General features: G+C 27.9%; 2 protein-coding genes across 2 annotated transcripts; one reads left to right on the top strand and one right to left on the bottom strand.

The window, feature by feature from the left end:
* Positions 1-4,438: 4,438 nt before the first annotated feature.
* LOC132920333 (fatty acyl-CoA hydrolase precursor, medium chain) lies at positions 4,439-9,056 on the top strand. The gene is made up of 11 exons (XM_060982628.1): positions 4,439-5,017; positions 6,296-6,430; positions 6,497-6,644; positions 6,740-6,925; positions 7,003-7,193; positions 7,252-7,456; positions 7,586-7,678; positions 7,826-7,947; positions 8,000-8,204; positions 8,270-8,420; positions 8,490-9,056. The coding sequence occupies exons 1-11, from the start codon at positions 4,739-4,741 to the stop codon at positions 8,890-8,892; spliced, it is 2,118 nt and encodes a 705-aa protein (XP_060838611.1). The 5' UTR covers positions 4,439-4,738; the 3' UTR covers positions 8,893-9,056.
* On the bottom strand, positions 8,953-12,035 carry LOC132920334 (IST1 homolog). Its single transcript, XM_060982629.1, has 5 exons — positions 11,590-12,035; positions 11,107-11,239; positions 9,787-9,930; positions 9,439-9,591; positions 8,953-9,377 (listed from the first exon to the last, which is right to left on the bottom strand). The coding sequence occupies exons 1-5, from the start codon at positions 11,856-11,858 to the stop codon at positions 9,054-9,056; spliced, it is 1,023 nt and encodes a 340-aa protein (XP_060838612.1). The 5' UTR covers positions 11,859-12,035; the 3' UTR covers positions 8,953-9,053.
* Between the last annotated feature and the right edge of the window lie 150 nt (positions 12,036-12,185).

Genomic DNA, 12,185 nt, shown 5'->3' with positions numbered 1-12,185 from the left:
AACCGATGCACATGAATAGAAGAATAAAAAGTATGTGATTTAAGAACAGTTGCATCTAAAACATATGTTTATTTCAGTAGTATTACCTGAGTATTATAATGTTATGCATGTTAAACACCGTGCAGGGACAGTGATGAAATACTGAATGATGGGCGTAACTATGTGGATACCTATATACCTACTCGTTTTATACATTTAAAACAGTTAAAGAAACGTTAAACTATGGTAGGTATTGTTTCAGTCTTATAAACAACACAGCAAATTTGTATTAAAAATAATATTATATTATATTATTATATGCTATTATATTCGTTGTTAATTTTAATATAGGTAGTAGGTACGTATGAAGTTATTGACTTATTGTACAATGTAAAGGTAAGAAAATTATCTATAGGCTTTTATTAATATACTCAATTTTAAAGCGAGGCATTAGCATTTTAAAATTGTAATAATTTACATAGTTATTACTCACTGAAATTAAATTAAAATATCAATATACATTTAGCCAACGAAATGCGTAGATAATATTCTTACATTTAAATTGTGTAATAGGCTAGTTCACTGCAATAATGAACCACAAAATAGATTCTTCATTACGCTAATTTGCTTTACTGTACATTTTCTGAGCGAGGATAACACTGAACAAATACGAGTACCGGAGTAGGTACCTATAGACTATAATACCTACATACTGCATAGCGTGATATTACTCATATTATTCAAAATCGAACCTACTGTTTTTAAGGAGTTTAATGTAGGCAATTTTCCAATAATGTGCAGTCGTATAGTTGTATGAATGTGTGCTTAATTACTAACTGTTAGCGATTACTGTAGTGTAAAATAGATAGCTGGGAGTAGATACACAATATAACCGTGGTTTACGAATAAGATTTTTTACTTAAAAGCATTTACTTTTTTTTCCATTGTAATATCGACAGTGAACAGTTATTTGAAAACATATTTAAATTAGTTACAAAGTTAATGATATTAAGATCAATCATTCCACTTTTTATATTATTATCTTACAATTCCGTATACAGTCATTAATAACTATTCAGATATACTTACATTTTTACGTTTTAAAATATAATTTAATGAGAAAATAAGAGTGAACATATAAAAAAGTAAGAATGATCCAACTTAAGTAATCTTTATAATTCATAACAAATTCAAAATGTTTTCAGATGTTTTACTAGAACAATCGACAAAATAGGCAGTGCTTGATTAGAAAAAAATTATAAAATGGACCAGCAAATGTTGAATGAATGAGCGTTCCACACAAGATTAACTGTCATATTATCGTGAATGGCTTTATTGCCGCCCCCCCCCCTCGCCGCCTCTTACCATTAATCGCACAAATACAATATTATATTTATTCTACAAATATATATAAAAAGAAAAAACTCATTTATTAATTATAATTTGTTATTAATAAGATACAAATATTATGGCTATTAGGCAATAGCTATTGGCTATTATTATTGAGTATAGATATACTATCTATACTCAATGCTATTATGTTTTTCACGAGAAAAACTAACGATTTAATAATTCACTAGTAAATATTGCGTTCACAGTATTCCGTTTCAAAAAACTAGAAGCATCCTTTCCTCAAATTAAGCATTGAATAGGTATGTTTCGTTTAAAAAACGTTCCATTTGACCATGTCGAATTTGATATTCTTAACTGGACTGTATAAAAAATTAAATTATCAATCACGGGCCACTAAATCATATATAGGGGACCGGGGACCATTAGTTCACTATTAATTCATTAATTGTTAAGTGATTGTTCACGAAACCCGGAATTAAAAAATTGTTTCGAAAGTTTACGAAATTCAGTAAGTACCTATTCGAAATTCGATTCATATATTTATTTCAATATAATTAAATATAATCTCAAATATTTCAAAATAATTTATTAATACTTGTATATACAATACTTATTTTACACTATATAATATATATATATATATTATATTTATGTTTATTTTTTAACGCCATAATGTAGCCATTCTTGAATATTGACTAATCCGCTAAAGGTCATTCAAACTTATTGTTAAACAATATTTTTTTATCTAATATTATGAAAACAAGTGATTTGCTTTACCCATCACATAAAAATACATTTTTTATATTTTTTTATAATGGTCAATATATTGAATTTATGTATATAAAAAAAATTAAATTAAAATACCTATCATCTTATATAGAGGTCGTATTATGATCAGAATATCAGTGTACACAATGTAAAATTTAATGATTGCAAGCTATTGTATACGTGAACTGTTTATACAAAAGTTGGCCCTGAAGTCGAATTCTTAACCGATAGTTACTTTACGTTACAGTGTACTATATAATATTTTAGTTGTCAATGAGTAATGACCAATAATAGTATCACTGTACAGTTTGTGTCAGCCTAATATATACAATAAACGAGTAATTAAAAATCTAAAACTATTTATTACAATTATTAGTGTATTGCACATATAATAATAATATAAACTATTTAATTTTAAATCTAGGTAGGTTTATTGGAAACAACATACGAAGTATAATGCCATAATGGTAAATATTATTAATAAAACATTTCTTTTTTTTTTATTTAAAAAATATACAATTTTTATATTCTAAATTTTAATATTAATTTTCCTATTACCTTCCTTACGGCATATTAAGGTACTTAAGACGCGCATAATAATAAGGCGATTCACAAGTTTCTCGACAGTTATAATATGAATACATTTCTGAAATTGTCATTGTCTGTTTATCAAGATACGTTCGTAAAATTATAGAACAGAATGAATTGACTAATTTACATAATATAATAAAATAGTCGTGTTATACGCCGTCTGGCCGTTGCTATAAAATATATTGTTGTACTTTATAATATAAATAAGTATGACAGGTGTGACAAGATCATTAAGATCAGAACGATGGTATTAAAGGTATTATTGTATAAGGGACCTTCACACTGAATGTTTGCATCGTGTCGTTAATGTTGTCCGTTGAACTGATGTATTCAACTTCTAGGTTACAACTTAAAGCGTATTGACTATTAAGTAAACATATAAATTTATAAAATAATTTTCATAGCTAAGGATTTAAAATTGAATGCAAGGTTTCCCTTAAGTAGATAGTTTATACGTTAACGAAAAAATCTTAAAAATATATTAGGTAACACAGTTTTTTTATAGACATTGTAAAATGTAAGTTCAAATTTGGTCGAAATTATATATTTAAATGAAGTTTAGGTAATGATTTTAGTTATTTTGTTGTAATTTAAAAAATACTATTCATGGGTACTTGGAACTTTTAATGTACTTATATTATTATACTTTATACACACAATGACATTTTCATTATAATGTTTTCGTCGAAAATCAACTCAATCTACTGTTATTTTATTAATAGTAAAATAAATTACTTTAATAGTAATTTAAATATAATATATTAAGATATCATCTAAAATATACTCATAGACTATAGTAGTCATAGTTATATTACTTATATTAACTTACAGATCGTTTTTGCTTAGATTCGTTTTTCATATTATGCTTTCATATACCTCTTAATGATTTATCATTGAATTCAAATGTTGGTAGCTAACAAAATTACAATTTAATATTTATAGTAACTTACTCCGGTAACTCCTCAATGACCAAGTTTATTTGACACATATTGTACAGCAAAACGGTTACCAACTTTCGCATAAACATGATAATTATACAAATATTTTATTTAATTAAGCATAATAAAATATTATGTACAAGAAATTAAAATAGTAGTAATAATATTGTTGTTTTTCATATTTTACAAGAACCTTCTTCGGGCTGTGGTAAAGCTTATTTGGTTGTCCCTATCTGTACACTATAAAATCCTCAAAGCACCACTACTTATATTGTACCTAATAATCGCTTCATATTATTCAAATTAAATTAAGTGTACAAATAGGTGGCGAATTGCTACATTCGGACTTTGAAGTAAATTTTGGGCGTCACTGTCTTAAATTTAATACGAATATATTATTAATAAGTATGATGTAGTTTAGGTAATATTGTATTTTTTAATAGTTATAAATAATACATAGGTACATAATATTAAATTATATGTTCTCGGGAATGATATTTAAGCACCAAGGCGGCGCGGCGGGGATATCGATGCTGCGGAAGAAATCGAAATCGCACTCGTTAAAAAAAAATTAAAATAAACTACGGTGTTCACTGTTATTAGTATATCGATTTACGAACGAGATGTGCAAATTTATATCATCGCGGTACGGGTAAACGGGCGACCTCCTATTAATATTCACCAGTATTTAGGTAGGTAGAACGCATCTGAATAAAATTCTTGCATAACCTTGACCAAGGTGAGGTAAACAGGTTTAACGAAAACGTATATTTATTATAGATAATAAAAATATGAATACACATTACGCATAGCCATTATAATATCACCTACCATTGTAAGTGTATATATCGTGGCTAATAGCAGCAGTATTATAGGTATGGGCAATAATTGTCGTGGTACCTACATATTATGTCGGCGTCATCGCTGAACAATTTGCAATTTACTCAGTAACACACGAAATCCATTGGGTCGGCAGTCAACGCGATTCAGCAATAATAGAAACACGCTCGTCACATCGTCGTACTTGGAAGTTAACATCGCGTAACATAACAACACACTATAGGCAATAAGGTAATACGTAAAAGGTAGTGGTTGACTCTGCAGTTGCGATGTTGTTCGGGACCGGTTTGGCGTTCGCCGTCTTACTGACGATTTGCGACGCCCTGTCACGGCAAAAGAGAATCGTCGGCGGATATCCATCGCTGATCCCTGAATCCGACGGGTTCAACGTCAGCCAACCGTCCCCCTCGAAGTCCGACAATACCGTGGTACACGTGGAAGACGATTACCGGACCGCCACTGTAACCGGCGTTCTGGAACCCGAAGGCTATTACGCGTACAAAGGCATCAGGTACGCCGAACCACCGGTGGGAAGACTCAGGTTTCAGGTAAGGCTAGCTTATCTGATGCGTGTATAAACAACGAGACTTTATAGGCCAAAATCTATATCAGAATATTTTAAAGAAATTCCTTGCAGCAGACATCTTGTAGATACACAAATATATATATTAACGTATATTGACTTGGACGACTTGGAAGTTGGAACCTTGAGGGTGAACCGGCCAAAAGTCACATTATAGCATTATAGGTTCCTCCCCCACCCCAAATTTGGAAATTAACCCTCGAGGTCGTCAGCTTTTAGTTCATGATTCATTTCATTTTGTTGATTAAATAGGTAGGTATTATTATCTCGCAATATATCCGAATGTTTTAAAATAAAACTAAAAGTTAATAACCTAATCATGTATGAGTTATTCGAGAACTGTACGAGAATAAAATAATTAAAAACCAAACCTAAATCCGTCTAGTATATTTTATCTTATCTACCATAACAACATCAGATACATTTGGGCATTTGGCAGTGACGTAAATATGGATATATAATAAGAATTGCGGCTTCATTGGGATCCTAATGTCTAGGGACCAGAAGGCCTTACTATGGGTAATAAAAAAATGCTCTTCCTGAATTTTGAGTATTTTTTTTTGGAAAGGGACTTGATATTTTACGTCTGATAAAAATTCTTACATTTATGTCAATATTTATTATTAAAGCAGATCTCAGATATCTATAATATCACCTAATACAAATTGCCTAGGAACTCAATATTATAATTTGAAACACCTATTTGTTATTTTATTAAGTAGGTACCTACTAAATAACCATATAAATGTCAAATGTGTTATTCTTGTTTCTCATTTCACATTGAATTTCAATAATAAAATGGTGAATAAATTTGATAATACTATGTAAATTACTCAGGGAGCTTGAATAAAATATTATCCGTGCCCACTGCCCTTAAACCTATAAGGGTTTAATTATACTATACTAACACTATTATGTTCTTAGTAATTTTTAATTGTATTGATTAAATATTTATAGTTATTTACTTACTCATACTCTTGTTTCTAATATACTAATTTGCTGCATAAAACGGCAAGGTAATATCCTCCTTCAATAACTCGGTTCTTTTTAAGCTATGTTCACCCTAATCATTTAAACTCTACTTTTTATTTTTTTTAATCATAAAATATGAAATAATTAAGTACCAAAAGCGGTTTTTCTGAAGTTTAAAGTGTTGTAATTCTAGTAATAAAAGAAGACAACAAATGTGACACACTATCCTTTCCATAATATTAAAAACTATTAGGTATTTTCTTATTTTTAGCGTCCATCACTTGTTCGACTTTCTGGAGAAGTCGATGCCACAAAATTTGGATCTCCTTGTCCACAGTTGAATTCTGATGGCAGTACACTAGTTGGAAGTGAAGATTGTCTATTTCTCAATGTGTTTACTCCATTGGTAAGAACTATTTATAAGTATAATTGTAAATTTATACATTTTCATTTGTTTATTATTTTCTTATAGAAAAAACCCAACAATACAAATTATCCAGTAATGGTTTGGATACATGGAGGTGGTTTCTTTAGTGGTTCAGCTCTACAATATGGACCTGCACATTTAGTGAAAAATAACATAACTGTAGTTACAATACAATACAGACTTGGATCATTAGGTGAATATAATAATTATTAATAAACAGAAATTTAAATATGTATATTTAAATTCAATACATAGAAAAATGTACAATTATTGTACTATATAATTTAGGTTGGCTTACAAGTAATTTAAAAAATCTTCCTGGTAATGTTGGATTATTTGATATGCGTGCTGCTGTTAAATGGGTTAAAGAATATATTAGTTATTTTAACGGAGATCCAGAACGAATTGTTTTATCTGGTCAAGGTAGTGGAGCCAGTGCTGCAACATTACTGACTATGTCTGAGTTTACAAAAGGTAAGGTACCTATTAAAATAATTGTAAATTAAAATATTAGCTAATTCGCCTTAAAAAAAAATAAAAATATTCAACAGGAATGATAAGTGGAATTTTCGCATTGAGTGGTACCCCACTGTCAGCATTTGCAGTAGATCCTGTACCAAAACAAACATATCAAAATATGACTGCATTACTGGGATGTGATCAATCTGCATCATTAGAAACAATTAGATGTTTACAAATGTTATCAATTCAAACAATTATTAACTCTGATTATAAATATCAAGTAGTGAATACTTTTTCTAATTTTAATCATTAAAATTTACTTAATATCTATTACTTAGATTACAAAATTAGGAAAAGAAGGATATTTAACTGGATTGGGTAGTTTGTTAAATGTTGGTCCAGCCGTAGAAGGTAACAATGATGGCAGATTTTTACCATTTTTTATCCTAGATTCACCGCTACGATTATTAAAGAAACACAAATTACCCCTAATACCAATGCTTACTGGTGTTAATAAATTAGAAACTAAATCAGGAATTTTGGGTAAGTAAAAACGTAATCATTTTTAAACTATGATACCTATAACATTTTTTAATTTAAAAATACATTTGTGTAATTACTAAGTACATTTTTAATCAGAAAATCATAATAATTCACTAAGTTTATTTTTAGGAAAATTCCGAAATCAAGTATTAGATAATTTAAACAAAATACCAGACTATGTTAATAAAGTTCTGCCACAGAAAGTGCTCACTACGAATACAGGTAAAAAGTTTTAATATTTTATAGATTAAGTAAAAATAAAATCTATTCATCAAACAGATAAAACCAACAAAAAAAAAAGGTTTATGACAGATTTTCATTTTATCCAGAATTTATTTATAACATTTTTAATAATATGTTAAATTACAGGTTTATTCAAAAATGGAAGTGTAAATAATGCTCTAAAAAACTTATTTGAAAACATTGATTATTTAAAATTATTCACATCACGACTTGAATCTGGGGTTAAAGAAATTACAAAAGTTATGCAAGTAAGTACAAATAATATAATGTTAATAAAATATTATACACTCCACTTTTAAGGGAACAACGGACGCATTATTCAACTTACCAGCATTTTTTACATCACATTTATGGTCAAAACGTAGCAATGCATACTTTTATAGTTTTGAACATAAACCAAGTATTAAATCTCCAGGAAAGTGGTTCTTGCCAAACATATTAGGAAATCCCAATAAAGAAACCTCCAAAAACGATGGAACTAATTCTCATAATGTTGAAGATAATGGTATAGTTTATTTAAAAGGATTATTAATAATATTTTTTTTTAATTGTACACGATTGAATAAATAGGAGAACCAGGCCATGGAGATGAATTAATATATTTGTACGATGTGAGGTCCATTGAAGGTAAACAGATTTCAGGAACTGAACTAAAAGATAAAAAAGATATTGAAATGAGAGATAATTTTACATCATTAGTAGCAGAATTTGTAAAGAATGGGTAAATATTAAATTTAAAACTGTAAACAACTTACATATTACATGAAATATTAATTGATAAAAATTTCAGAAAACCAAAATTAAAAAAATTAGGTGATGAATGGCCTTCATTCACTTCTTCAAAACAATCAGATTATGTTGTACTTGATGAGAATTCACGTATTGAAAATAAGTTCCGTTTTTGTGAAATGGGATTGTGGGGTGGCGTACCAGACATATTACAATCAACATACTGTAATTTACCGGGAATATCAGATATATTGAAAACAGTCCCAGATTTATTACAAAATGGTGTATTAGGTGACGTCACAGAAGGGACAGTTAATTTATTATCATATAACACAATTGATGGACTACTGAAAAATAATGTATTAGTAGGTACATTAGGAGGAAAAAAACCAGATGCCACTACAAAAACACCTAATACGATTACGCAAAAGCCAACTAATTTATTAAACGGCTTACTTGGATAGTACACTAAACAAATTATATGTTTTATATTCAATACTAAACAAAGTAAGACATAACAGTAATTATTAGTAAAAATATATATTTAAATTTAAATTTTGACAATGTAAGAATAACAATAACGTTTTAATAATAATAAATGAAATATAATAAAAATATAAAATACTTATTTTTTGTTCTTTTTTAAATCCTCAAATCGATTTAATAATTCATCAAAATCAGTTTCTTCGTCATCATCCTTATCTTTAATATCACCATGAGGTATATCTGTAGGTACACTAGGGAGGTCAGGTAAGTTTGAAAAACCCAAGTTCTTATTGGGAAAAATTGGGTTTTTTGGAACAGGTTTAACTACATTAGCTGCTGGTGGTTTTGGAATCGGCTGCACTTTGGGTGCAGGTATAGAAGGTGCAATTACTGTAGGTAATGAAGATGGCATTTCAAAATCCAATGGAACTGAATCTAACATTGAAGTCATAGTTTGCATATTCTAAAATTCATATAAAAAATGAGTCAGATATTAAATAATATTTACAAATTATAACACTTACTGGATAATTAATAGGTGGGGCCTGAATCGGAGCCATAGGCTGTGATGGAAAACCAATAAACCCTGTAGGCCGTGTGGCATTTTCATTAATTGAATTTTTGCCATCAAAAAGTATTGAATCTATACTATGAGATTGTTCATATTCTTGCATGACCTAAAATCAAATATTTAAACATTCAAATAAATCAAAAATAAATAGTAGACATATTTATGGTATGAAAAAAATTAGCAGAAAAGCCCATTTTAAATCCCAAACACTTATTATCACTACTTTTAATGAATTTATTGAATTGCACAATAAATATGTATCAATAATCATAATATCATTAATATCAGTACTTGGTCTTACTTGTAAATCAGGTTCATAAGGTACATTATAATTTTTGGAGATTTCGATTAAATATTTTTCCACTAGTATCTTTGGCGGTGGTCTTAAACTCAACTTATGCTTAAGTTTTTCAGATACAGTATCCATGTTTTCTGATCTGCATGCCTATAATATACACAATAAGTCAATAAGTATAACAAGATTATTAATTATAATTATAAATAGAATTCATAACATAATAAATACTAGTTATTGGCAATTCACTAATAATATTTAATTAGAAATAAAATATAGTAAAAAGTATAATTTAACCCTACATTTTTATTAGATAATATAAGACATTTTTAATTAATATTTCAATAACAACAATAATAAAAAAAATCTAAGATAGAAAAGATCTATACAGACATGAAATGAAAATTTATAGTTTATTGTAAATACTATATTTATAAGGATACATTTTTATAAAACAGTAGATATTAATTCTTAATCAATTAAAATTTTTATTTAATTTGAATAAAATAAATAAATATGATAAAACATATTTAATCATTATTAATTTTTATAAATATACATAATTAATGTTAACTCATAATCTAACATCATAATATACTACATGACAGGTAAAATCAAAATCAAAAAACAATTTTTGGGAAACAATATGAAATGTGTATGTTAAATAGTTCTCCCATCAATTTAACTTTTATAAGTTGTATAATATTAAACAATATGCAATCAATGTTATCTACATCAACAAAAATAGGATGGGACTTGGGTTTACCAAACTGATGGAAATTATCTAAACTAAACTAAAAACTCTTCTAAGCATTATTATAAACTTTTTTTAAAAAATATTTTCATAATATTCAAAAACTGAAAAAGAAAAATGTTATAAGAGCATTTTAGTACAGACTAATACACAAATAGATATTTAATAATATTTAAATTATTATATTTATTTATTTATTGTGTCATTATACTGTTATAGTTTAGTATTACCTATTATAAATTATTTAACAATATCTAAGCGGATGATCAATATAATACTGTGATTATATAAATTCATTTTAAAGAAAATGTATTAAAAAATTTGAATATAATTATTCTGGATTTATTGCAGTAGGAGCCCTGCTCCCAAGTCAGTTTTTCATTAACAAAAAGTTACAAGGCTAACCAAATATTGATATAATTACTAATATGTGACTAAGGTAATCTATATAGCAATATTTTGATATTTTTATCATATAGTAAATACTAATTAGTAACCATGTTATAAATACAAAATATACAGTAACGCATTTAATTAAGTAATTCATTATGATTAATAAACATTATATTTACCTCAGTATATTTTTTACCAAACTTTTGTGTTAATTGATCAGATATCACTTTCATTTCACTGACATCAGCTTGAATATGAGGAGCCACCCACAATAAACTGGAAACTGATTCTGCAAGGGAAGAATCTAAAATCCTGAAAACGACAAAATCAAAATCATTGTAAAAAAAAATTTAGCTATACCTAGGTACATTTTATATAAAATAATTAATAATGATGTCAATATACACACCGACATAACTACTATTGATTGATTTTATAATATGAATGCAGAGAAATTATTTGATCACTTAAGTTTGAATACTACTCTAATAATATTAGTAATTATATTTATGTATGTATATATAATATATTCATACATAAAATAATAATTTTACACTAAAAATCCCTACTGTGAAAATTTCAAAAATTAATTTCAATGAAATCAACAAAGTACGTCAAGTTTCAGTGTAAAAAAAATGTACATAGTATAGATTGTTATTTACTTTGATTGTTGTAAGAGACCAAATCTGGATAACAGTGCGTCGCAAAACATCTCGACAATTTCAAGTGCTTCAACAAAGTAGTCTTCGCGTATGATGTGTTCAACTCTAATTTTAGCACGTTCGCTCTTCCCTGCTGCAACCATATCTGCAATTTCTTTACGCGCTTTTTGGGCTAGTTCAGTTTTCTTTTTTTCCAATAATTTTAGACGATTTAACGCCAGTCTTAAGTTAGTCTTGAGTTTCGAATAATTGGCATCCGAAGAAAACATCGTGAATCCTTAATGTCGAACAACAATCAATTATAACAAAAATGTACGAAACAATAATTAACAATAAACAGAAGATTCAGAAAAATTCAGAATTTTGATTTCTGACAAATTTCTCAATTGTCATATTACAAATACAATTAACAACTAACAAGTTCACAATCACAAATTCACAACAATAACTTCGAGTACGGCGACGGCCCACAGGTACTATCACTACAGATAGAGATAAAAACCAATGAGTCATAAACTCATAACACTAAACTACAATCACAAGTCATGACCATGAACATAATTGTATAAATAAAATAAAAAAACAATAATTATTGG

The sequence above is a fragment of the Rhopalosiphum padi genome, chromosome 2 (genome assembly GCF_020882245.1).
Source record: "Rhopalosiphum padi isolate XX-2018 chromosome 2, ASM2088224v1, whole genome shotgun sequence".
In the NCBI taxonomy this organism is placed as follows: Eukaryota; Metazoa; Arthropoda; class Insecta; order Hemiptera; family Aphididae; genus Rhopalosiphum; species Rhopalosiphum padi.
Note: the sequence above shows the minus strand (reverse complement) of the source record. Positions and strands in the feature narration are given on the sequence as shown.

Coding starts and splice junctions, on each gene's coding strand:
- LOC132920333 (XM_060982628.1), top strand. CDS start 4,739: ATGTTGTTCGGGACCGGTTTGGCGTTCGCCGTCTTACTGACGATTTGC. Junction 7,194..7,251: donor ACTCTGATTATAAATATCAA/GTAGTGAATACT, acceptor TCTATTACTTAG/ATTACAAAATTAGGAAAAGA. Junction 8,205..8,269: donor TCATAATGTTGAAGATAATG/GTATAGTTTATT, acceptor TTGAATAAATAG/GAGAACCAGGCCATGGAGAT.
- LOC132920334 (XM_060982629.1), bottom strand. CDS start 11,858: ATGTTTTCTTCGGATGCCAATTATTCGAAACTCAAGACTAACTTAAGA. Junction 9,931..11,106: donor TTGGTAAAAAATATACTGAG/GTAAATATAATG, acceptor TGTATATTATAG/GCATGCAGATCAGAAAACAT. Junction 9,378..9,438: donor CCCCACCTATTAATTATCCA/GTAAGTGTTATA, acceptor TATGAATTTTAG/AATATGCAAACTATGACTTC.